The 27718-nt window shown below is 49.8% G+C and overlaps 1 protein-coding gene across 1 annotated transcript in view; it reads right to left on the reverse strand.

The window, feature by feature from the left end:
• DCDC2C (doublecortin domain containing 2C) overlaps positions 1-27718 on the reverse strand; it is an 89745-nt gene that overhangs the window by 58171 nt on the left and 3856 nt on the right. The window contains exons 2-5 of the mRNA XM_044390097.3: positions 22400-22451; positions 11350-11426; positions 6452-6580; positions 1948-2085 (exon numbers count right to left, since the gene is read on the reverse strand). Of these exons, the coding sequence (XP_044246032.2) occupies positions 1948-2085; positions 6452-6580; positions 11350-11426; positions 22400-22451 (396 nt within the window). The remainder of the gene's footprint in view (positions 1-1947; positions 2086-6451; positions 6581-11349; positions 11427-22399; positions 22452-27718) is intronic.

Raw genomic sequence — 27718 nt, forward strand, 5'->3', positions numbered from 1 at the left:
CACATGAACAGGTGACAGGGAAAAACAAAACCCACGGAGAGGCGGGGGCTTGTGTGGGGAGCAGGGGACAGAGCAACAGAGAGGCCAGAGTGCCTCAGTTCAACAGCCCCTAAGGTACTTCTACCCACCCTGCAGTTAGGACAATCAGCAGTGACTTAGCAAGTGGATAAAACCAGGAAATGGCCCAGCCTGCCTGACACATAGGCAGGACGCTAGCCTAACCATCCGCTGTGGGGTCATCGTCTATGGACAGGACAGAAGAAGCCATTCTCTGCCTCAGAGTAGAAACCCTAACAGCACGTAAGTGCAAACAGCACGTGGCCCACCTCAGACACGTCCCTGGAGCCGTGTCGGCGTCCCGGGCTCTGGGCGAGGGCACTTACAGGGTGCCTGGTCCACCACCAGACGAGCATGGTCACCTCTTTCTCTTTGCTCAAGATAATAACCAGTAGAAACGTGACGGAGAAGCAGCCAGAGGAAAGGTCCCTGCAGGCCCTCGGAGAGTTGCTGCCACTGTATGCCATTCAAACACAGCCATGGGGCTGAGCGGTCAAGGCCACCAAACCCCACATCAGCTGGAAACCGCTCCTCCCAGCGAGTCAGGAGCTCCCTCGGGGCAGGAACGGGCGCTGGGCGCTGGAGTTCTGCGCTGCGACCAGCAGCTTCCGGGAAGGGGGGCTACAGGTACATTGCAGGGAGGCATCTGACACCCAGGGACCAGATTCCGGAGGAGCAGAGCCCGCCTTCCCGCGTGGGTGACGCAAGGCGTGGCCGGCAGGGCACAGTCCCCCGGGGCCCACGGTCAGCTGGCAGGCGTAGCTGCAGGCCTATCTGAGGGGGTCTACCGCTCATCTCTCACCCCACCCTGTCTTCTCAGAGGACCCAGAGACAACGAACTCAGACCCGGCCCTAATGCTGGGGCTTTAATCTGAGACAAACTGAGGACTTGGGTCAGTATTTACCGCTGAGCTCGTCTTGCAGGTCCCTCCTTCCTGACCCACCCCTGAGCCTGGACACCCCGTATGGACACACAGGAGCTCGCGAGGAGCTGTAGCCACTGAGGCCCCGGACTAGTAAGCAGCAAAGTCTAAGGAAACGTCAGACGTAATTGGGCCCTGGGAACGTAAGTCAGGCCACCTTCTCAGGGGGCTTCAAGGTCCTTGAATTGTGAGAACTGCAACGCACCCAGAGTCCACGCTCATCCACGGGAGCACCTGCACAGGACCCTGGGCACGCAGGTCAGGGCCCAAACCTGGGCTGTTCTTCAGAGTAAAGCCACTGGGCGTCCCTCAGGCAGGAGCCAACGGAAGAACATTATGCACTAATTACAATTCAGGCCAAATTCAGATGACAAGCAGGGGAGCAAGCAAACAGCCCCGCGAAGGGACAGCCAACCCTCTAGTTCTCTGCGGTGACGGGACGGGAGACCCCAGCAATGCCTTTGTCTTCCTTGCAGACGTTCCCACAAGTCCACAAACACGCACACCGTGCTGTACCCTGTAGCCCAGGCCGGGGTCCACTGTAGCAATCACCGCTGTTCTCCCCAGGACGGCCGGCCGCCCCACACCAACTCCGGACTCCTGGTCAGAAGAAGCCAGCTGAAGTAAGGAAGCAGGACGAGGGGCTGGATGGACGCTGGGCTAACACGACCATGTCCCGGGGCCAGTTCTGCGACTGTGTTACACCCTGAGAGTCTTTCTAAGCCTCCCAGTGCCCCCGAGAAAAGGCAGTACGTGCAACACGGGGGCTCACTGTCCTTGTGACACATCACACAACAGGGTTCTCCTGCCTCGCTGTGAAAATCCAACGCTGTGTCATGTATCAAACGAGAATATCGAGTTTCACTATAGAAGAAGAGCCAAGAGCTGAGCAGGCTGTACTTGGGGGCGATACTGGGGAAAAGGCAAACTCTACCAGCTCGGAGGGGAAGGTAGGAAACGTGCTCACTGTTGGACCTCACTGGGCACCTTGGCGGACTTCCAGTAAGGGAAACACTTGAAGGTCTCCAGTCCCGCCGCAACATAGAAGTGGTTGTCTTGCAGATCCTTCGAGTTGTCTAAGAGATGCCCGTTCATGGTGAACAATCTGTGAACAGAGCAAGAAGAAATGGAGGCTTCACAGCAGTGACCTCAGGCTGCGGGCATTTCCGCAGACGACGACCGGGACGTGGGCCACTGGCAAGCACTGACCGTGTAGGCAAGTGTGATCCAAACGGGCTAATTAAACCCCGTGGGAGCTGCTCTTCCAGGGTTAGGCTTGCTTTCCGTTTCTAGATTTTTTAATTAAAGTATATTTTTAATTATGTACAAGTACTCAGAGGCCCTTGAGAACATTTTAAGCTCTTGGTTGGTGCTCAATTAATTTTAGTAACAGCAAAAATTAATACAAATTGGCTTATATTGTTATAACAATACCTGGAAAACAAACCAGTATTTATTAGCAAATAATATGCCGTTTTATAAGCACCGAAAGACTAATATTTGTCTGCCTTTTATGCTGTACTCTTTCGGCAAGTATTCACTCACTCATTCATTCATGTAAGAAGCGATTCGATTCACTCGATGCTGAGCATCTGGACAAGGAGGTGGGCCGCGCTGGATATAAATATGAGTAAGGAATCCCTGCTTCTCCAAAGTCGGTGTTTGTACACAAACCATAAACACAAATGCGGCCGGTGAAGGGCAAAGATTCGGACGTCCACGAAGAGGAAAACCAGACTCCACTGCAGGCCTCAGAGAGGTGGAGGCAGGCAGCGGGGTGGGGAGGGTGGGGGGTTTCCTCAGGGGAAGATGGGTAAAGCCATCCAGGAAGCAGGAGCGGCCTGGGCCAAAGGCCAGAAGGCAGGGGTTGACTGCCACTGAAGGTGGAAGGCACACACAGAATGTGCACAGTGAATCCTGGGGTCTGGAATATTCTAGGGAGAGGAACCGATCATTGAGCTTGCCACAGTGGCTGGAGGTTGCCATGGAAGGGCAGACAAGAGCTAGGTGCTAGCAACAGTCCACTGACCACAGTGGACGCATCCGGCCGACGCGGCTGATAGAGGAAAGAGCCTGACCTGCAATGGGAGCCTCGGGCTGCTACAGCAAGGGTGTGCGAGGCGATCGGGGGTCAGAGCAGCGACCTCCAGAGTGGGAGGAGGAGGAGGGCACACTGAACATGTCGAAGCCACAGAACCGTCGTCCCCTCCATCAATCCTTCCCAAACCTTAGAACCACCCGGAAAGCTCGCTAACATGCAGACAGCTGGGCCCCACCCTCAGGGCCTCCGATTGGCTGAGGCCGGAACACTCATCTCCAACAAGTGCCCAGCTCACCCGGCTGCCCCGTGAGAACAGCTGCCTTAGATCAGCCCTGGAGGAAGAGAAGACCTTCGAGACGGGAGACAATCGTGAGAAGCCAACGGAGAGCCGTGTGGACAGCAGGCGGCCGTGACAAGGAGCACGATGCTTGGAACTCTGTTCCTCTCCTGCCATTGACCTCCCTCCCGGGGACAGTCGGTGCCTGTCTGCGCTGGAGGACCCAGACAGCTGGTGCCAGTGTCCCCAGGAGTACATCAGGGAGGCACAGACGCTGGCAGCAGGCAAGGGGTGGAGGGAGGCAGATGGGACCGCGGGGCAGCAGGGCGGTGCAGGCTGGAGGACAGCGTCTCCTGGTCTGGGGCTGGCCAGCAAGGCTCTGCCATGGAGGGTTTAGTGCATCCCAGCAGAAGCAGAAGTGTGGGAGCAGATGGACCAAGAATTTAATATAAACGTGGAAAAGATTGTAAACGAAATAAGAGGAGATGTTACCAATACAAAACAAGAATACATAAAGAAGAAACAAACAGAAATACAGATGTGAACACTGAGTCGCAGAGACTGCATGGGGCTGAGGCGCCCATCGGAAGGGGTGCAGACACAGCTCAAGCCACTGCTGGGAAGACAAAATGGAGGGGGTCTCCCAGGGGCAAGCGGCGTGAGAAACAACATGTACACGAGAAAAGCCGAGAAATGAGGATGAGTAGGAGTGCCAACAGCCCAAAAGTAAGAATCTCAAAAAATAACTTAGACGCGGAAAGGGAGAAAAATGGGTAGGAATAATGAAGATGAATTTCACAGGATTAAAGAAAGAGGGAGGACCTCGCATTGAGTCAGCAGGCATCAAAAAAAAAAAAGAGACCACAGAGAAACTCACACGTGGGCACGTGCAGGTGACATCCAGGAACGCACACGAGCGTCTGGAAGGGCTCGCCCCGGAGGAGCAAGGAGCAAAGCAGCCAGAGCCGCATGGACATCAGAGTTTTCAACAGCAGCGCTGAAGGCCCGAGACAAGGAGGTGATGTTTTCAAAATCTGAAAGGAAAGATCTTTGAAGCCAGCCACACCCTTGTGGAAATGCGAAGGCCTGCGAAAATACCGTCGCCTTCACAGGCCTTGGAAGCTTCCTGCACGGACTCACACCAAGAGCATTTCTACAGGAAGGACCTAAATAACGGGAAAAGCACCTCCAGGAGACACCACGAGGGCTCACGTGCAGCAGGAGGACCACGCACCTTGGCCCAATCTGGGTTGTCGTTTTAAAGAGTTACATCAAAGAAATCCTTCTCAGGATAAACCAAAATTCAGATTGTGGACCACAGCAATGTGACAGGGGTTGTTGGGAGGGGAGGCCAAGGAGCAGGCACGTGGGCTTGTGTTCTTGTCAGGGAGGGGAAAGAAGTCAGCCCAGCATCAGCGAGACCTGGCAGGTGACAGATGCTGGAGGAGATGGGTCCAGGTTTGATTCTGGGGCCCAGGAGAATCTTGGCGCCAAGGAAGGGACACAGGAGCTGACAGCTCAGGTGGAGGGAGGTGGACGAAGGAAAGGAGCTCTTGACAGGGGCGGAGCTGGAGGAAAAATGGACCCTGAAAAAGCTCAAGTCAAATGTCCCAGACACACCAGAAGAGCTTCAGGTCTTCCCTCCAGCAGCAGGAGCCTTGCAAGGGCGAGATTCGTTGCTTGTATGCCTGTTAGAATGTCCGTTCGCAGAAAGTTAAGTGTTCTTTTTATGCAGTGATGAGACCAAATAAACTTACTATTTGTACTTCCAAGCATTTCTTTCATTCCCAAGCTCTGTACTTTTCTAAATTCAACCATAAAGAATTGGGGAGAGGGGCGCCTGGGTGGTGCAGTCATTAAGCATCTGCCTTCGGCTCAGGGCGTGATCCTGGCGTTCCGGGATCGAGCCCCACATCAGGCTCCTCCACTAGGAGCCTGCTTCTTCCTCTCCCACTCCCCCTGCTTGTGTTCCCTCTCTCACTGGCTGTCTCTCTCTAATAAATAAATAAATAAATAAATAAATCTTTATAAAAAAAAGAATTGGGGAGAGAAAAAATCAAAAGCTTATTAATCTGATGTCCTATTTTCCCTCCGAATATTCTGTTTCCTTGCTTGCTTCGCCTCTGCCATTTCATGTGTGACACATGTGACTAATTCTACACTGCTTCCGGCTCCTTCCAAAAGCACCACAAGCCTGTCTGCTCCACACGACTGGCTCTTTCTTTGAGAGTAACCACTGATATTTATAACTGCATTCTGGAATCATCTGGGCACCCACAGAACTGGTTTTTAGGTAACATCTAATTTCCCCGGCACGTGTAGGGTCACCTTGTGATTCACCCCCCTCACTAGGTCAACGACTACCCCGTGGCTCTGAACGCCCAACCGTTTATGTCCTGCTCACAGGAGAGGCTCAGTCTTCATCACTGGTGTCACAACTGTTGATTGTAAATCAATCATTTCCATTTTAATTTACCCCCAAGAGAGGTAACTGACAACAAGTGAGATAGGAGTAAATGTTTTTGCTCTTCCATCCCAATGCCTACCATCTGGGGACCATCACTGCCCATAAACGTGATACTTCCAACACTCAGCGTCATTCCACATCTCTTACTTTTCAACCTTGAAGGTTTGTGTCTTCCCCACGCTTTCTCAGCCCACTCCCACACAAGACTTTGGGCCTCCTCGTCCCCGGCGGTGTTCCTAAAACCGAGGCCTTAACCTTTCCCCCTGCAGCCTGCTAGCCTGGCCACTCCCACTGCTCCCTCTTTGGGGTCCACTGATCCACACCGGGCCCTTGGTCTAAGTCCACAAACCTGTCCCTGGATTCACTCCCACAATCAGTCATGGCCACCCGGCCCCTCCCCATCCCATGGCCACCTCACCTCTGTCCCCCCTCTGCCAACCCCACCTTTCCCCATCCCCATGTTCTCATTCACCCCATTCACCACACCTAGCACATGGCAGATGTTCAGTAAACTGTTGAATGAAAAATGAAATAAATTGGTTAAAAAATAAGCATGGTAAAAAGACAGGAAATATCGTCTGAACCAAAGAATTAAAATCAGTCAATGATGTAGCCCCAAAGCCCGTCCCGGTCCAGGGGGGTATTCCCAGCTGGGACCAGGTCTGCCCCAGGTGACAGAGCCTTACTTTCGCACGCCTCCTAGAGGGAAGACTTTTTCCCCAATCATGGCCAGCACACTATTCCATTCCGTCAGACTGAATTTGGGTATGATAATTTTTACAGGTGGGATAAATAGTCTTCCATTTGTGAAAACACTGCAAGAATAAAAAAAAAAAAAGCATTCATTAGTGCCTTACACTTGAGGGGGAAACACTGGAAATTCAAAGAAAGACCTATAATTACAGAACTAGAAGCCACATGTGATGCGCCAGGCAGCCCTCAGACACACACAGCGTGACCCGCCAAGGACCGTCACCAAGCAGCTCGATGCCGAGAGCCTGGTGACAGAGCAAGACTGCCGGGAAACATCTTTTCATCGACTATGAAATGCCCAGATGAACGGGACACAGCTCCACTTTTTAAATAATATGCGTCCACTGTGGTGAGTAAAATGGAAGAAAATTGTGCCCATTTGGCAAACAAAGGGAGAATTTCGCCTTTAAAAATGCAGTTACTTTCCCTTCCCACGGAGCCAAGATAGCGTCCCAAAGGAAATCATGTGCAATCCTCCGAAAAGACAACAGAAACAACTGATTCACTCGTGCGGTTTTACGGCAGCTTCACCGTGATCCCAGAGGGTTTGTTTTTTTTTTTTTTTTTTTCTGTGTCGGAGCAGGGAGTCAGCAGTGGGGAGAGAACTCAGTGCAAAGTTCTCCTGTTAATGAGGCCCTGACACCTGGTCCAAGTCACTTGGCAACAGTTTCACACTCTTGTAACTCCTATCAGAATAATGTAAACTATGAGCCTTGTTTCTGTAAGTCTAAGAGTAATAAATAGTATTTAACATTAAGGAGCTCAATTTTATAATTCTAGTTTTCAATTTTTAACATTATTATTTATGGTTACTGTTGTTTTATTGTTGTTGTTTTTCCTGTAATACAAATAATTTTTTTAAAGATTTTATTTATTTATTTGACAGAGAGAGAGACAGCCAGCGAGAGAGGGAACACAGCAGGGGGAGTGGGAGAGGAAGAAGCAGGCTTCCAGCGGAGGAGCCTGATGTGGGGCTCGATCCCAGAACTCCGGGATCACGCCCTGAGCCGAAGGCCGATGCTTAACAACTGAGCCACCCAGGCGCCCCAGTAATACAAATAATTTAAAATTGGGTGAATACATCTCTTTTTCTTTCAGAGCAAATATAAACTTTGATACGTTTGTGCAAAATACAAAGAATCGGTCTTCTTTCCTAATGCTCTGTGGCAAGAGGCTTCTAATCCATGCAGAGACCCCTTCTTCCATGTGTAAAATATTGCCTCAAAATAAACCCTAGAAACTGTTCTGCGCAAGTTATATTACAAAGCATTTATGAGATAGCCCTCCTACCATAAAGATTTGCTACAATGTTTCCATCTCTTGGTTTTCCTCAATGTTTTATCCCAAAAGTCTTTCCAAACATAGATTACTACTAGTAATAAAAGAGATACGTGTTTAAACAAGGTCAAGCTATGTTTTTGTACACAACTAATGAATCATGGAACTTCACATCAAAAACTAGGGACGTACTGTATGGTAACTAACATAATATAATTAAAAATATTATCAATAAATAAATAAATTTTTAAAGACACTTAACATGCATTCTTATCCTGAGTGCGGGGAAATAGGCACTGTTATGAACTGAATTATGTCTCCCCAGCCCCAAATTGTGGCCGCGCCAACAGACTAAGACACACGCACGTCCACTGGGGGTGTCGCTAAAAGTGTCGCGATCTCCCTCAGGGGCAAGTTGGTCACATAGACTGAAGAGACGAATGGGATCAATAACCACTGACCCATTCTTTTCATTTCGTGAAATCCAACCCATGGAAATGAAACAGATTCCTATGCAAAGACGTGTTTCCCACGGGCTTATTTATAGAAACAAAAATATAAAAACCACCTCTCTGTCCAGGTGCTGAGAAATGGTTGAATGAGCTGTGGTACAGCCATACGATAATATATTATGCAGCAGCTGAAATTGTTTATGCCGAATTTGTATTTACAGGGGGGAAATGGTCAAATAGAATTAGTGCTATAAAACACACACACACACACACACACACAAACACACAACAGAAGGTCTGAAGAGAACACGAAAAGTAAGTGTCTCTCAGGCGAATAGTGGTTGCCTGAGAAGTAGGATGAGGGATTTTGACTTTATCCTTTACAGTGTTCTAGGTTCCCACATTTATTTATAATAAGAATGTAAAAATGGGAAAAAATACCCATATGAATATTTTAATTTTTAAAGACAAAGAAAGGAAAGAAATATCTCCAATTTACAAATTAGGAAATTACAAGTTGAGAGGCCGTGCTGACTTAACACAACTCCCAAAGTTGCTGGTTGAGCTGAAGAATGAACTAGACCTTCTTGCTCTGCCAGAATTCAAGCATCAGTCCATCTGCCCCCCATGTTCCAGGTAGTTGGATTGGCCAATCGACCCACCTGAGTACCCAAGAACAGCTTCCCGGGAAAGTACGCAATGGAGAGGTTATGGGCAGGCAGGGGCCCCTGGACTCACGGCCAAAGGCCAGCATGCTTAGATGAGGGCACATCCGAATTTTGGAAAACTAGTAGCCAGTTTTTAAAGCACGGCTTATCCATATGTGCTCATAAGGCACCATCTCCAGGGTACACTGTGTGGTGGAAAAAAGGAGGATACACAACAGTATTTGCAGGGTCCATATGCTTGCCGAAGCTTGGATCTGTGAGCCTGTCCTATAAGGACCACCGGACGTGGTTAGCAGCCATTGCGTCTGGGGAAGTCACTACAGATCTGGGGATAGAAAGTGGGAGGAACACTTACTTTTAATGTATAACTTTTAAAGCGCCATATTTATTTACCATGGGCATAGGTTACTCTGGACACAAAAAGTAGTCAATTTTTAAGAATAACTTTGAAATAAGAGAAGTTAAAGGCGTTAAACTACTACTCAATGTGCCTTCTATGGTGCTCATTCCTGTTTAATAGGAAATATTTTAAATATTTTAAGTAGGACGTATTTTAAGCGATTAAAATAGGAAATACTGTAAATTTTTTTAAAATAGGAAATCACACGTGGATAGGAATGGACCTTAGTCAGGGGCTGATGACGGTGATGACAATGACCCAACAAGTAGCATGGGACGCAGCTTTGCTTAGTGGCAGAAGCAGGACGTAAATCTGAGCCTCAGTCTCCACCTTACACATGCACATGGTCTGGACCAGCTCGATTCGGAGGAGACCCAGACAGTCAAGGGAGCACCGGCTCTGTCTCCGAATCCAGCGCAGCCTCAAACAAGCCACCCCCCACCCGGCTCCCCGCCACCCCGGCTCCCCCAGGAGAAGCCCTTTCTCCCTTGAGCATCGAAGACTCTGGAATGCACCACGACTATTTTGTTTGCTTGTTTTTATAGTTACAAGGTCTGCAAGCAAACATGATCAGGTCTTTGTAGAAAAGACTCTGCGTTTGAATGGATATTTGGGTCCATCTAGTGGAATTTCTAGCGCACCGATCTAATGCATGGAGCACATGCTGCAAGTGTAAATGGTCTGTAATAGAAAAAAGGAATGTCCGTCAAAAGAAGTGAGAATCACTGATGTTTTGGCTCATGCCAAAAAAAAAAAAAAAATATGCTTCTTTGCCAGGAAGAACCCATAAGCCAATACTGTTCCCTGAGATTTCTATACATTCTTGAGAAAGAGACGTCCTTCACAAAATTTGGAAATACTGTGCCTCTCATCGCTTCAAAACAGCTCTCAGATTTATAGAAGGCACGATGGAAAGACCGAGGTGCTGAAGTGTTGCCTTGCATACACGTAAGGAGAGGTATTTTACGGGAATGACCGTCGAGGTTCTGAAGAGACGTGAAAGGGGCCAAGTTTGGCTAATCAACGGGTCATGTTTCCTGCATCCTTCTGCCTCCCAGTCTGGGCTCTGAGGAATCTAGCAGGGGCTTTCCACCTGACGGCCCACAGCCCTTCGCTGGCCAGCACGCCCATGAAGGGCACCAGGTCAGGGATGCGGCAGATGCTGACAATGGCCAGGACCAGACACCCCTGCTAGCGCCATTCGGACACAGAGCGCCCACACTTCTGCAGAAACTCACTGCAGTTCTGTCCCCTGGAAGCAGAACGCGGTAAAGGGGAGGGTGCTTCTCCATCTCCACATCAGAGGCTTTCATCGTAAAATATGACAACATCACAGTATGAGAAGGATTTGGAGAGCTCCTGCTCTGTGACTGGCACTGGGCAGGCCTGCTGGACGTGTCACCAGGGAGCCCTCAGCACACGTGCGTGGTCAGTCCTGTTTTACAAGCAAGGGGGCCGGTTCAGAGACACGGGGTGTGTGCTGTCAAAGACAGTAAGATGAAAAGCGTGGCGGAGTGGAGCGCCCTGACATCCCCGTCCTGCAGCAGCGCGAGGGAAGGACATGCTGCAACCCCACGGGTCTCTGCCAGTACCAGCTCAGGGTGGGGAAATAACCCCTGAGTTTCCTTCCAACACCCACCAGCTGCAACTGCTAGCTTGAAAAATAAATAAATAAGAGCCTAAGGGTAAATTGTGTGTGTGAAGCCCTTGCCTTTCCGCCCCCATATAAACTGTTGGACAGCATGGCGACTGGATTGTTTTTCCAAAATCAGGGTTCAAGAGAAGAAAGGGTATGTAGCATCTGAAAGGCTGAATCATACAGGTGTCCCTGTCAGAGAAAGAGAAGCGCGAGCTAGCGGAGGGGAGGGGGAAGAAGGGGAGGGGGAGGGGGAGAAAGGGGAGGGGAGGGGGAAGAAGGAGAGGGGAAGAAGGGGGAGGGGAGAGGAAGGGGAGAAGGGGAGTCTGTCCGGCTGGAACACTATCTTTAAGGAGCCACCGCAGTTGTGATTTCTCACCCACAAGACCTTACTCACTTCACGTGCCGGGATGTACGGTGAAATGTTTGCCACCTGGAAGGCACATTCATATCACAATGTACCACCGGTCTGATCTGAAAAAAAGAACAAACAAGCGTCAGAAGTCAGTTCCAACTGACAAACACCTGCTAAGTATCATGGACTGAGAAGCGCTGCCCGGAAACCTGAATGAAGGTGGGGACGACGGGCGGCTTCCAAGTCAGGCCACGGGCTTCGAGCTACAAAGTCCTGCGAGCAGGTGAGAATGCCTCCCCGTGTTCCCTGACCCTTCTCTCCTCTTTCCTGTGACTCCAATCTGAGGGGCTGGGCCACCCCTGGAGCCTCCTTTGGCTTCCAAGTCACACCCCCTGTGGCCTAGACGCCCGGAGAAGGATCTCTGAGCCCTGCCTAGGGCAAGCAAAGTCTCTCTTCCCCAGGATCTTATCATTCAAGAGAGTGCAGAAAAGCAAGAGGAGGGGATGGTACTGTTGACACACTGGGGGGATCAAGGCCATGGCCCCACGCAGTCCCAGAGCTGCCTCAAGCCTTCTCCATCATGACCCCCTGAAAGTCACTCCCCAGCTGTGGCCCTTCCCTGTCCCCCAGCCCACCAGGCTGGAGAGCGTGGGCCCAGCTCACCCTCCAGACCTCCAAGGCCCAAGCACCCCACCTGACACACGAGGCCTCCACATTCCCTCTTCCCGAGCCCAGTCTAGCCCGCCTGCCTCGGTCTGCCACTCTGGACTCCGCCAGCCTCCACACGGGACCCACAGCACAGCATCTTTGCTCGGGCTCCCGCCAGCTCTGAGCCCACCCACCAGCCCCTCCCCCACGCTCCGCTCACCCCACGGCCCCTCAGGGCTACCGCTCGATCCACACCATCCAGCACGCTTTTTGGCAGCCCTAATTAGAGCCCTCCAGTGCCCCCCGCACCACACGCCGCTGTTCCTGCAGCCTGCCCCCCCTCCCCCACCCGCTGCACTGTGAGCTCCCAACCTCACACCGAGTCCACAGAAGGCCTGGCTGGAGCCCCGTCCCCAGGGGCCGCACCCACCTGGCGCTGCTGCACCCACACCCCCGTGCTGCTGACCCTCCCTCCCCCACCTCGGGCTGTGTGTGACCCCTTCTGCCCTGTGACCCAGGCCTGACCTGCAGCTCACAGAAGGGACTGGAGTCACTTGGGCCGGGAAGCGTTTGCTGTGGGCTTGGGCTCAGGTGTGACACACGCATCCCTCCCTCATCGCCCAGCTCCTGAACCTCATCTCTGCCTGGAGCGCGCTGCCCGCCTTCGCTCCAACTCCGTGGCCAGGCCCCACCAGCTTGCAGAGGCTCTGTCCCTGCGTTAGACCCTGTGGTCGGGGCTTGTCCAGACTCCTGTCATACCTGGCCCAGCAGGGAGGGCCCAGCAGCAGGGGGTGTCCGCCCGGGGCCCACAGCTGGACCACCCCGGCCGGCCTGTCTCCCTCCACTCCCTGGCACTGCGGGCTGCCCAGCTCCCACACACACACCACCCAAGCCTGCAATGCTGGCCCTACCAAATTACCCCAAGCGAGTGACGGTCAACTACAAAGTTCCTTTGTCAAGAATAACACCGACCCGCGTCCTCTGGGTTCACCGTGAGAGGAATGAGTAAGCCACACATACCAGGAACAGCGGCGACAACATTTTGGCATCTCATGCTCTCCCCAGCACGGTTTTTTAAAAGAGGAGAAGGAAAATCTGCCCTGGTGACGAGGAGACAGCAGGCATGTGGGGCAGGGGTGGAGAAGGGTTAGAAGGACGAGTCAGGTGAGCACCTTGCTGCAGGCCTGAAATGCCCTCAGTCAGAAGGGAGAGTGGCCTGTGAGGCACGAGAGCGCACAGCGAGTCTGAGGCAGCGGGGTGGGAAGCAGGACTATGATCTCAGACCAGGGCTCCCATCCCACACCTGCCTCCCACCGTCCGTGAGCCTTTGCGGGGCTGGTTTCACCCCTGAGCTGCAAGCTATTCGTGTGTGCAGTGGGGGCGATACACCTTGCAGGGTTTTTGTGAGATAACATTTTATAGAAGGCACAAGGCCACACCTGCCTCCTAGGGATAAGTACTCAATCCGAGAACAAACATGCGGAGACAGAGACGCGGAGAGACAGGAGGCGGGGAGGGGCTGCAGAGACACGGACAGACCATGCGGCATCTCAATTTCATTAAGGCCCAAACAGAATTGCTGATTTTACCCACAGCCAGCTGGTTGTCCCCACGCATCCCATCTCTGAGAGCAGCACCACCGCAGACCCATTTGCTCAACCACAGAATCTGGGAGACACCGGTGAGTCCTTTCCTCCCTTACACCCGTCACCTACACCGTTAGCACATCAATCAGTTCGGCCTCAGAGCGTACCCTGGACCCATCCACCAATACCATGCTGGTCGGGCGGCCCTACCTCTCCGAGGCTGGTCCTCCCACCCCCACAGTCCCTTCCCCACAGGGAGCAGAGCCGCCCTTGTGAACATTGGTCGGAATGGTCAGCTTCTGGCTCTGAGCCCCCACGGTGGAGATGGCCACACATCCGCTAAAATCCCCACTCCTCCCTTCCTCCCCACACCACAGCCCTGCATGCACCCTGCAGCTCTCGAACATCAAGCTTGTTCCTGCACAAGACCTTGAGCCGGAATGTTCTCCCAAGTCTTTGCACACCTTGCTCTTTCCTGCATTAAGAAGTCCATCTAGAACCAGCTCCGCCAGGAGGTGCTCCCTGACCAATCACGCCCTTGATTTCCTTCCGTCATAGCATGTCATACTGTCTAATGTGTTTGTGCTTATTTATTTACTTATTATTGACTCCTCCTTCTTAGAACGTGAGCCTCCCGAGAAGCAGAGATTCTGACTGTCATGCTCCACAAAGGACCCCCAGAGCCTGAGCAATGAGTGGCCCATAGGAGGAGTTTGAGAAGAATGTCATGCATGTGAATGAAGAAATGCTGTCAGGCCGGTGATAAACCGCTCGGATACTCCATTAAGAATCCCAGAAAAGGGAGGTCATCAAAGACGGTGGTAATGCACGCCGACAGCCACGTCACAGTATATATAAGATTATATACGTCTGCATACTGATGGCAAGAAATCAAAGCCACGAATACCAACAACCACCATGGATTTACTGACCTGGTTTAAAAACAAAACAACAGAAATTACTCTCTGCAAAATTCTATTAAGGTACAACTACCCTAAGAAACAGCTTTCTGCTTGATCGCATAAAATTATGGAAACAATGAGCTAATTGCTTTTTTATGTGTTAATGATTCATTAACCCTGATATCACCTGCCTAATTAAATAACCCCAGCAATTAAATACATGATTCTGGTTTTATTTTTTCCTGTACTGCACATAATTTCCTGAGAAAGCACAGGTGGCTTTCTGTTACTGTCTGATGGTGATGACAGTTTCAGAGGTCGTGTATTCACTCATCTGCTCTGAGTGGCCGGAGGGCTCCGTGGGCTTTAGGGCTCCTTAAGCAACAGTCCGGGCAACTGAGCCAAATCTAGACCAATGCCAGAAGACACGGTTACCGCAGGTGGACTTCCCCAAGCAGCAGCTACGGTTTATTGAATGCCCACTCCGTGGCGGGCACTGCATTCATACCTAACCCTCAAAATAACCAGGCAACATACCCACCTGGCAAGCAATCAGAGCTGCTATATAATGTTCACCAAGAACACACAGTGTCCTGGCCACGATAAGCCCTCCAAAAATATGTGATTGTAGATTTCAGCAAACTGGGGACTTGAACCTATGCCGGCGTGGCACGTGGGAACCTGTCTGAGCCGTCCGCGATTCCAGCTCTGGCTCCGTCCCCTTCTGTTTACATAACCTGGAACAGGTCATGCACCTGTGTCCTCGTGCGTGAATGCAGGTGAAAGTGGCGCCTGTCTCCTAAGGGCTGCTTTCAGGGTGCGGAACACGAGATGAGATGACGCCGTGGTGGGGCGCTTCACAAAGCACCAGGAACGAGTTAAGAGCTCGGTTGAGAGCAGTCCTTGTTGCTGTTAGCCTCCGAAGTCCCTGCTCTTTGCACCTCATCGAGCTGCTCCAACTACCCTCAGTGAACATCCTCACAGCCTTTTCCATGCAAAACATCAAACAAAAAAAGACTCAAGAGGGTCCAGCACCAAGAAAAGACCTCGTCATGTAACCACATCAAGGGGAGAATCTCATCGTGAGCAAAGGATGCTCACTGGGGTCTGGGACGCGGGCCACACAAGCCGAGTCAACAGAGAGGCCCCCGCACCGCTGGACGGCGGACGCTCAGCCTAAGAGCCTAAACAGTGTGCTTGTGAAGAGACACACAATTGCTCCAGACCACAGGAACCCCACGGAAAGTGCCGTGGGCTCCCCGTTCTCATCCTGCTCATTAAGGAAAAGGTCACCCCGGACCACCTCCAAAGTCACTTCAGTTCTCATTCCGCGATCCTCTGAGTCCAAACAACAGCAACAACAAAACCCAGCTTCACTCTTTCCCAAAAATGTCCAAGTATCTTCCTAGGTGAGCGTTGTGAGGGCAGGAAAGGCAGGCAGGTGGGAATCACCCTTCACCCACCCCGCGCCATTGCTGTAGAAATAATGTGGCAAAGCCTCCGACCCTCGCAGCCCTGCCCCCGCTTCACCACGGTGGCCTCTCGAGGGGAGACCAGGCAACTGCGTCTAAAACAGGGCTGGGGAAATGGGGTCTTGGCCTTCTCGATCATGATGATGATGGATTTTTATTTCCCATTTTTTGGAAAATGTTGAGGTTTTTTTCACATTTAAAAAAATGGAAGCACTGGGCGCGTGGGTGGCTCCGTGTGTTGAACATCTGCCTTCAGCTCAGGTCATGACCTCAGGGTCCTGGGATGGAGTCCTGCATCGGGCACCCAGCTCAGCAGGGAGCCTGCTTCTCCCTCTCCCACACCCCCTGCTTGTGCACGCTCTTTCTCTGTCAAATAAATAAAATCTTTTTTAAAAATTAATTAATTAATTAAAAAAATAAAAAATAAAAATAAAAAGAACCATGACTGGGGTTGTTGTTTTTTTTTTTAAGATTTTTTAATTTATTTATTTGACAGAGAGAGAGACAGCCAGCGAGAGAGGGAACACAAGCAGGGGGAGAGGGAGAGGAAGAAGCAGGCTCCCAGCGGAGGAGCCTGATGTGGGGCTCGATCCTAGGACTCCGGGATCACGCCCTGAGCCGAAGGCAGACGCTTAACGACGGCGCCACCCAGGCGCCCCAAGAACCATGACTGGGGTTTTAAAGCGACTTAGCTGGTATCGCATACCATGTAAAGGTCTATCGCGATTTTAAAAGGGTTTTGCCCCCTCTGGAAAGTTGGGAGGGAAACAGAGCCACCCGCCCAGACCTCACTGGGGGTTGCTGGATCGTGATGTCACTGGCAGGGCAGGTCCCTGTCTGGTTTCCTGGGTGCTCTCTACGACAGTGGCCGAACTGAATTATCATGGGCCTCGAGTGGAAGTTGCCAGAGCTGGAGGGCTGGAAGGGTTGAGGATGACCCAGGCCGGCATTGCCAGGTCTCCGGTGCGGCCTGGAGACCAGCCACCTGCCTGCAGTCAGCGAGGGAGCGTCAGAGCCGCTGAAGCCAAGAGCTCCCGGCCTTGACCACAGCGGGGACTCTGGAGCCTAACAGTGACAGAAACAATGGCGGCTGCTGTGCACAGAGCTCTGAACTCACTTCGGGCATTTTGCTAAGCAGAGGGCAGCGCGTTACCTCATTTTGCGTTACTCGTACCAAAAGCAACAGTGTTTCCATCTAATTACTCCTCCTGGGAGCCATTCAAATTTCTATGTTTCAAATCCTACTGGTTTAGTGACTTATTTCTTTATGTTGAAAGATGCTTTGTCTTCTCCAAACTATTTTGATTTGCCACCGGCTCCCCATATGCCAGCATCTCTCTCGCCCTCCTCATCGCAGCTCGGCGACCTCAGGCCTCTTCCTCACATGGAGGGGGACACGGTGCGCAGAGCAAGCGATCAGCCAACGAGCATCCTGAGGGTGAGCTCGACACTCAGAGGACACCCTTCAGTGACTCCTCTTGGAAAAATAAAACAGCAACACATGAGACTAACCGCTCCTCCTGGCCTGGTGTGGACCGCCGACGTTACCTGCAGAGTCTCCAGTGACGGCGAATGAGTCAAATAACCAAAAAGGAAGAAAGAAGAGTGAGACTGCGGGGACGGAGGATTAGGGGAAATGCAAACAGAGCAGAGAAAAGAAGAGCACAAGCAGGGTGAGCACGCTTACCCTTCACCAGGATCCCCGGGCTCAGGGGGATTCACTCTGCACCTACGTGTAAGTTGTGTGGTTAAGAAATAGTGAAGCTGCCGATAAATCCCAGCCAACGGAGGGGGAAGAGTTACCCAAGTCAGCTTCGGTGAGGAGGCTGGGAAGGCGGCAGCTCCACCTGGCAAAGCGGCAGAGAGGGGAGAAGGCGGCAGGCAGGCCGACGCTGCCCGGTGCGCCCCAGCACGTGCCCAAGCCAGCCACGCCCCGTCCGCCAGAACGGAATCTCCATCACTGGGCCAAGACGCTGTCTCCACAGTGTCTCCGACAAAAATGCAAATGTTTCACATGGCGGAGAAAGGAAGTTAGCTCCCTCCTGTGACAAAACAGCAGAAATCATCCGTGAAGGCCTGCGCCCTGGGAGGGAAGGATGACGGGGAAGCGTGGGGGGAGAAGGATGTCGTAAAGAGAAAGGGAAGAAAGCAAGGTTGCAGAGAAGAGTCGCCCCAGGTAGAAGCATGGCTCCTTACACAGCAACACAGAAGAAAGTTCAAAGCAGAACCAATGGAACAGAAAGCAGAGCAAAGAAATCAAGAAAGACAAACCAAAAGTTGGTTCTTTGAGAAGACTGATAAAATTGATAAAACCATAGACAGTCTCATCAGGAAAACAGAAGACACAAATGACCAGGGATCGCAGGCATGAGGGGTCATATCGCTGGATTCCACAGATGGTAATAGGATCAGAGAACGTTACAAACGACTTCATGGGGCATCGGGTGGCTCACTCGATTAAGCATCGGACTCTTGGTTTCAGCTCAGGTCATGATCCCAGGGTCCCGGGATCGAGCTTTAAGTCAGGCTCCACACTCAGCGGGGAGTCTGCTTCTCCCTCTCCCTCTCTCTGCCCCTCCCCCTGCTCCCACTCTCTCTCTCTCTCTGTAAAATAAGTAAATAAGTCTTTTTTTAAGATTGTGTTTATTTACTTGAGAGAGAGCACGAGAGAGGGAGGGAGAGAGAGAGAGAGCACAAGCTCCCCGATGTTATTTCTCCAGGGAGGATTTCCCCTTTCTGCTAAACTGGGGGTGATATTTTTTTAAGATTTTATTTTATTTGAAAGAGAGCAAGAGAGATCACAGAGGGAGAGGGAGAAGCAGACTCCCAGCTGAGCAAGGAGCCTGACGTGGGACTCAGTCCCAAGACCCCAGGATCATGACCTGAGCCAAAGGCAGATGTTCAAAGGATTGAGCCACCCAGGTGACCTAATAAATAAATCTCTAAAAAAATAAAAATTAAATGACTTCATGCCAATAAACTCAACAAATGAAATGAAATGGATAAATAAAAAGACACAAACTAGCAAAGTTCACTCAAGAAGAAAGAGATAACCTGAGGAGCCCTATATCTAGCCAGGCAGCTGGGTTTATAGTTAAAAACCTTCCCACAAAGATGACTCCAGGCCCAGTTGACTCACCAGGTAACTTCTACCAAACATTTAAGGAAGAAACGACACCAAAACCAGAGAAAGACATGACAAGAATAAAAACCTACAGACCAGCATCCCTCCATGAGCACAGATGCAAAAATGCCAAACAAAGTGTGAGCAGATGACACCCAACAGTATGTAAAGAGGACAACATTGCATGAGTGGGGTCTGTCTCAGGGGCGCAAGGTTGGGTTAGTAGCTGAAAATCCATCCACGTAACACACAACGTGAACAAAAAACGAAGAACGACAGGATCGTCCCAGCAGATACAGACAAAACCCGGCCAATTCTAACTTAAATCTGAACCCCACATCCCAAACAGAGCTTCTCCCCCAGCGCAGGCCTGGCCCAGCCACAGTGGGAGAGGGCGTGGTGTTCAATCTCATCTGCCTTCAGCCTCCTCCTCCTCCCTGCTCTTCCAGGGCTGGGCCGGAGGGCACGGGACGGGCAGCGTCCAACGTGATTGGAACTGCGGCCGCTGACTTCCTCAGCAGGTGCCCGGAGTGGCTTTGGCGGCTGTGAGCGGAGGGGCCTGGGGCAGGTTAGTCCGAGAACCGCCACGGGGCCTGCCTGCTGTACTGCTTCTGAACAGGAGACACAGTCTCCATCAGACGCCGCAGCAGAGCACTTCCATCCCTAGAATAAGAGAAACAGCTCACTCGAGCTCATGATTAGATTATCCCCAGAATTATGGGATGTCCCCCAAAAGCCCCAGAGCAGGAAAGACATGGTGTAGTAAGTACTAGTAAGGAATCGGAGCTGGCGGAAGAGGGGTAAGGCAGGTAGGTAGGTAAGCAGTACAGGTGGCACGAGAGAGAGGTGCTCCCCAGGGTGACCCACAAACCTCGGCCCTGCGACTCTGGAGCTCTGCCCTCGTAAGACACAGATCCTAATTTCAGGCTACCCTTAGGGTCCACTCATGGGAACAGATTTCTTGGGCCAAATCTTCCCTTTCAGTCAAAGCTCTTGGTTGTGGCTCATTCAAGGTTGGCTACATCACAAACACATGTTCCCGAACATACTACGCTCCTACCCAGACAGGAACTTACATACCAAACAACAGTAACGAACCGTTTTCAGTGGCTTCTTCTACAAAAGCAGAGGGCCCAGGGCAGTGGGCATCCAGCACCCCCAGCCACGCACACTATGCCACACAACCCAAGGGTAGTTACGGGCAATACACTTCCTGGCGGTAAATACTAAAGATCTTACAACGGGGCCTCTAATCCCACCTCTCTACAAACAGTCATGACTGTGAGCAAATACGTCTCTATAAGGGGTCCGCCACATCACTGTTAAAATAATGAAGAAGCAGAATGACCCACAGATCTGCTGATAGGGGCGGGTTAAGTAATTATGACAGATTCACATGACCGAATATCTTGCAGCCATTAAACCATGTTGCAGAAAATCAGTACTGTAGGAGAAAGCGGTCAGGACACACAGCAAATAAAAAGCAGACTGGAAAACAGATGGAGCCCATTTCTGCAAACACATATACACATATGTATGCATGTATTGTACACGTGTGTGTTTCCATGTATACACGCTTGCTGCGAGAGCACAGAACAGCTCCTGGAAACAGACGTGACAAAGTCAAAGGGCGCTGACCTGCGGACGTAAGATTGTGGATGACGCCCATTTTCTTCATTGAGCTTTTCTGCACAACTTTCTGACATTCTTCTCATTAAGGTCTCCTTTTACAATCAGATTTTTTTAAAGATTTTATTTATTTATTTATCAGAGAGACAGCGAGAGAGGGAACACCAGCAGTGGGAGTGGGAGAGGGAGAAGCAGGCTTCCCGCTGAGCAGGGAGCCTGATGTGGGACTCGATCCCAGGACCCCGGGATCATGACCTGAGCTGAAGGCAGACGCTTAATGAATGAGCCACCCAGGTGCCCCTACAATCAGATTTTTTAGATGAGAAAGCGTAAATTCCATGAGAAAAATTACAAAACTCTCTGGGGTGACTACAGTCCCATCAGGGTGAGCACCCTGCGGTCCCCGCTCTAACAGGCTGGCTTCATATCGGCACTGATCAAAGCCTTCTCGACTAGAAAATAAGGGGGTTTGACAACATAACCTGCAGGTTTCCGGCCTGTCCTAAAATGCTAACTGCTAATGATAATCATGTCTTATTTTCTAAGTCACCAAAACGTACGAAGGGTACACAGACTGAAGCTTGAGGGCAGCTTGTCAGAATTGTTCCTCACTCCCACTCCCTGCCCGTCTGGAGAGAGGGAAGCAGGTACCCCGGTGTTAAGAATAATCACACCCCATCACCACTCTCTCTATTCAGGTGGCCCTGAAATTCAATCAGGGCTGGAACTGTTTCCTGTGGGAGACTTGCCCACTGCCCCCGGCCAGTTACAGTGTAGGGTGGGTACGTAATAAACACGACGTGACTCATCACACTGCCTTGAATGCAGACCCTAAGGAAACAGCTAAAAGCTTCTGCAGGCTCGTGCTTGAGACCCACGCTGGAGCTCCTAGGCTGTCCGTTACTGGAACTCGGGCTGCAGGTTCGAGGGCAGATGGAAGCCCTGCTTCCTTAAACTGTGGAGGAGGAGGACCAGCACTGACATCTTCCTGGTACGTTATGCATCTCTCACCATTCAGTCGTCACATCAGCTCACGGGGGAACCAAAACTTCCACTTACAGAAGTAAATACTCTCAAAAATCTCACCTTTGAGATACCCAACAAAAGAACAAATCCATTTTTATAAAAAAAAGTAAAAATCATGTTACATTCTAAAGATCACAGGGTATCTTGCTTAAAACCTAGCAATTTCTGTTGCTTACTTTAAAAGGTAAATCTCTTTTATACTTATTAAATGGATTTTTTTTGCTAAGAATCAGGTGATGTGAACAGAGTGATGGAAACCTCTACCCTCTAGACCTTTCAAATGTCTGTCAAGCACAAAAATGTTGAGAACTTGGAGCAAATCTTTAAATTTAGCATTATAATTAGCTTCAACGTTATATAACTTAAAATAGCTTTTCCTGACACCCGTCTGTCCAAATCTCCAAAGACAAAAGAAAAGTGAGAAGTTTCAATAAATAATTGCACAGTGTGTCTCGGAGATGATGATGTTCCTAACCACGGTCTTAAGAGTATTTTTACTGACTCCCGTCATGTTAGTTACTTGAGTGCTTTGACAGGCATGACAAGCTTGCACAGTGGATTCGGGCTTCAAGAGCAACATGACCTTATAGGCATTGCCTACAAAACGCCGATTTTGTGAAAGTGACATCATTCAACACTGACATTCGAAGTTTTCCGGGATCACCCAATCTATCCCATCTTTAGTAATTAGCAGTGAACACGTACTTCCTTCAACCTTCTCATCTTTGCAGGTTTTCTGGGAACTATATGAATATAGCTGCAAAAGAAGAAAGAAAAACCTAATTAGAAGGTAAATATTGAGGTGGAAGATTAGAGCCTCTTCAGCGAGGACCCCTTCTTGGCACCCATATGTGACCCCACAGCAACTTAAACTAGAGTCAAGAGCAGCACGTGGGACATGGACACCCAACAGCAAGGCCAACGGCAAGGTCACCGCAGGACAATGCCACACTGGCTGCCATTGGCAACACCCATGGGAAACTGTCTCCCGAGTGCCACTCCTTCCCTCCTGTCACCTTATTAATCCAAAAGGGACGGTATCAATCATCTAATTCAACCTCCTTATTTACCAGCTCACCAGAGGGCGCAGAAGTGAGCTCACCCAGAGTCCTGCAAACGGACCAGAGTCACAGCAGAGTCCCTCCCAGTCCAGCTCACACCGAATTACATCACTGTCCCCATTCTGCCCAAACTGAACACCGGGAAAAGTCACCAGAGCAACACATACGTGAGTCCCACTCGTGCGACTTTTGACACTTGGGGACTTTCAGAGAGCCCTTCATATGCCTCGAAAATAGAACAGATATTTTTTTCATGATAATAAACACCTTAATTTTATAGCTTTTAAAGTTTCTTCCTGATTTAAAAAAAATTATGTGTCTGAGATTGTTGTTGTTGGCAGTTTTAGCAACAGTCAGAGAAGGATTGACTAAGAGTTGGCAGCTGGAAGGAAAAAGGAATTAAGAAGTATTCAGTAGAGTCAGGAGTGCACAAGCCAGATGCCTACAGAGGCCAGGCAAGTAATGACGATGCTTGCTCAGGGCAGCGTTAGGGAATGGTGGGGACTGTGGCGAGCGCGACCCCACTTCCTGCCTGGGGTGAGCAGTGCTCATTGCTTCCAGGGCCCTGTTTTCACATGGAAATGCAGGCAACTAAAACTCAGTCCTTTTGAACAATCAAATCCTCTATTTCTTTTTTCAATAAAACTAAAATTTCATCCTATTACATGAACTCCCTTGTTATAAAATGTCCCAGCCAAGTCACGTCTTTGAAAACTCTGTGACCCAGACTAAACACGGCGCACTCCGATCTCCGGCTCACCACCCTGCTTGTGGCCCTTGTATGAGCTCTTCTTCCAGTTTTAACTCCCTAAATTCTGTGTTTGATTATGAACACTAACCCCCAAATGAGACAACTTATTCTATCACTAAGTGGAAATAAAAAGTAAAAAGAAATGCACAGGGCACCTGGGTGGTACAATTGGTTGGGCATCCAACAATTGGTTTTGGCTTAGGTCATGATCCCAGGGTCATGGTATCGAGCCCCACATGGGGCTCCGTGCTCGGTTCAGAGTCTGCTTGGGATTCTCTCTCTCTTCCCCTTCCACTCATACTCTCTCTTTGTTTGTCTCTAAAATAAATAAATCTTTTTTTAAAAAAAGTAAAAATAAGTGCAGAAAAACTAAGGCATAAAAAGATCCTACGAAAACCTGCTTATTGTTTCAAAGCTGCATTCCAAAGAGCACACGAATACAACAGAGAGAGAGAACAAGTGATTTCTCAGAGATGCAGTGAACGGAGTCTTCAGGCCAGGGCTCGGAGAAGGGCTTGGTGGGGCGTGGGTTTCCTTGGGGGTGGAGAGAGGAGAGCAGGCCTTGGAGCAGAGACTGGACGTCAATGTGCGACATCCCTCCGTGCTGCTTCCAGAGAACAACGGAAAAGAAGAAGCCACCCATTCGAATCAAGCCAGGCATTTGAAAGAAGCGCATTCATTAAATTCTCACAGCACGACATTGGAAATGAACTCACCCCATTTTATTGACGAGGACATGAATCTTCAGCAAGGTCATTTAATTGGCGAAATGCTACTGAGGTAGAAGAAGTCAGCATTCTTTGGGCTCTCCCCCAAACATGTGCATGCACACACGTGCTCACACACACACACACACACACACACACAATGTCCTGATTTACACTTTTTGTGTGAATATGGCTTTCTCCACAAAAGAAATCACGAATTATAGGTCTTAAAGGACATTTTTTTGAAAAGTAATTACTATCCTATAATATTTTGTTTTATAGAAGAAAAACTTATGTTCTGCATCTCAAATTAATTCATTCCAGAAAATGCAGGAAATGTTTGAATAATGATTGGATTCTATATGGATTTGATGGTGTTGTCTTTTCAATGTACCGTTCTGCAGCCGTTATAATGAGAAGAGCCCAGGAAGGCGGATACATCATCAGATTTCATGCAAAGTTCATTTGCTGGTGGCACAACTGGAAGATTATTTGCTGGAGAAAATTAATTTTAACTGCTCAATGGCTCGATAATTACAGAATATACATTCCTACAAGTGCTAGCCTACCGACACCAGCAGAAATCAAACCAAAATATTTGTCAGAGCTTTATTCACCGAAGTCTGGGTTCTGGTTTCCTACTTCATTGATCTAAAAAGTAGTGAAGAAAATGGAATTTAAATGTCTCTCTGATGAACTTCGCATGCAAACAGCACCCATCTGTGTACATGCCTGAAGGTACGTGGATAACGTCAGGGAATCAGGACACGTGAGGACGCCATCGGCCCTCCCTGCTCCCCGCCGAGGCCTGGGCCTCGCTGCCTCCCTCACGGAAAATACTAACAAACACGAAGAGATCTGGGAAGAGAAACGCCTCAAAGTCTCGGCATTTCAGCCACATGTCCAAAACATTCCAAATAAACTATGACAGTTTCTCTACCCAACCGGGGTCTAACAGGGTCTATTAGAAAACGCCTCGGCCCACGGGACAGAGGAAGGAGGAGCACGTCCCGAGCGTGTTCGGGCATGGTGGCCCGAGCTTCCGAGCTCCCTTCCCGTCAGCTCACATGCAAGACGCATGCTGATTTCACAAGGAAATGCTGGGGGGGGGACTAAATACTTTTCATTATACATACGTTGAAAAGGATTTTTAAAGTCGATTTTAGTAGCAACTTGTTCTCCTACCTGAATACTGGATTCTGGTAGGAAGTCCGAACTCAGCCTACACAGTGTCTCAGTCCGCTGGGGCGACGGCAGCAAAGGCACCCCAGACCGAGTGGCGTCAACAACAGACATTTATTTCTCACAGTCCTGGAGGCTGGGAGCCTGAGATCGGGGTGCCAGTGGGCTCGGGTTCCCGCGAGGGCCCTCTTCCTGGTCCACGGACCGCTGCCTTCTCTCTGTGTCCTCACGTGGCAGCAAGGGCAGCGAGCTCTCCAGGGTCCCTTTGACAAGAACACTAATCCCACTCGTGAGCATTCTCCTAACACCCACACTGGGGATCGGGTTTCAACATAAGAGTTTCGGGACGACACAATAATTCCGTTTACAGCAGGGTTACAGTGATACACAACCTAGCATAGAGTCAAGCCTGACAACGACCGTCACCATCAGACATCTATAAGGGGACATGTTCTTGTCAGTGAGGTCCCACACGCAACGGGATTATCACCGTAATGAACTTAACTCTAAAACGTCATGCCATTAATCCAATTCCTCTTGGCAACTCGGATGTCCGTGGATTAAGATTTTCCTTCAAAAACAATAGATGTTAAATTGGCATCTTTGCAGATGCAATTAAGAATTCAGAACACAAGGGGCGCCTGGGTGGCTCAGCGGTTAAGCGTCTGCCTTCGGCTCAGGGCGTGATCCCGGAGTCCTAGGATCGAGCCCCACATCAGGCTCCTCCGCTGGGAGCCTGCTTCTTCCTCTCCCACTCCCCCTGCCTGTGTTCCCTCTCTCGCTGGCTGTCTCTCTCCCTGTCAGATAAATAAATAAAATATTTTTTAAAAAAAAAGAATTCAGAACACAAGCGAGCCTGCTCACAAAATTGCCCTGTCTGGGTGCCCCCCCAAATCTCATGTTACTAACTGAATTCGGAGTGTCTTTGGGCGGGCAGCACACGGAAGGTGAGCACAGAAGCCCTCTCCGAAGAATCTCACCTTTACCTCAGCCCTGGAGGGATTTTCTCAACTAAAATCGATATAAAAGGAGTCACTTACAGTCAAAAGAAAACAAGGAGATTACTCTCTCAACTGAGAAAAAACAACTCAAATAACAGGAAACAGAAACAGGTTTCCCACACCGGCATTGCAGGTGCAGAAGGACGACATTGCAGTAAAAGCCAGCCTGGAAGTCCATGCAGGATCAAGAAACGCTAAAGAACGACATCCGTGATTTGAAGAAAAACCAGGGAGAATTTTTAGAAATAAAAATTAAATAATTTAAAACTCAATGAATTGGTTTGATAGCATGTTACACAGAGCAGAAAAATCAGCCGAAAGATCGATGTGAGCAAAGTACCTAAAGGACAACACCAAGGTAAAAGACAGGAATTCGGGACAGAGAGGAGGACTCCGGAGGTTAGCGTCAGTGAGAAAGGCCAGCCCCATTGACTCCGAGGCAGGAAACAGGGCAAGCGTTAAGACAGAGGGGTCCTCTGGAGACACAACGGCTGATGAAAGTGACCACACCAGACGCGAGAATTCAATCAATCTGCTACTTGGACGTATCACTTAAACCACAGTACACAGAGGTTAAAGAAAATATATTTTAAATAGCCAGAAAAGGGGCGCCTGGGTGACTCAGTCGGTGAAGCGTCTGCCTCCGGCTCAGGTCATGATCCCAGGGTCCTGAGATCGAGTCCCACATCGGGCTCACTGCTCCGCGGGGAGCCTGCTTCTCCCTCTGCCCCTCCCCCTGCTTGTGTTCTCTCTCTCTCTCAAATAAATAAATAAAATCTTCAAAGAGCCAGAAAAGATAAAACATTACTTTCAAATAAGTAAATTATGATAACTGATTTCTCATCAGCAACCTCGAAGTTAAAAGACTATAGAGAAATACCCTCCAGGGCACCTGGGTGGCTCAGTCAGTTAAGCGTCTGACTCTTGGTTTCTGCTCAGGTTATGATCTCAGGGTCATGAGATCGAGCCCCACATTAGGCTCCATGTTCAGTGGTGAGTCTGCTTGGGATTCTGTCTCCCCCTCTGCCCCTCCCCCAACTTGTTCTCTCTCTTTCTCTCTGTCTCTCTCAAATAAACAAAAAAATAAAATCTTCTCCAAATAAAGAAAGAAAAAAGAAAAACACCTTCCATGGACTGAAGGACAGTGTCATTCACAGAATCATACATCTATAAAAATACACGTGAAGAACGAGGGAGAGAAGGCTTCCATCCCTGGGGACCATAGACTAAGTAACTCTGGTCAATGTGTCCACTAAAAACTAATAAAATAGGACAAAATGAAAACATTTTCTCGGAACATAAGACATCTAACAAAATAAGGA

Source organism: Ursus arctos, unplaced genomic scaffold, assembly GCF_023065955.2.
Source record: "Ursus arctos isolate Adak ecotype North America unplaced genomic scaffold, UrsArc2.0 scaffold_8, whole genome shotgun sequence".
NCBI lineage: Eukaryota > Metazoa > Chordata > Mammalia > Carnivora > Ursidae > Ursus > Ursus arctos.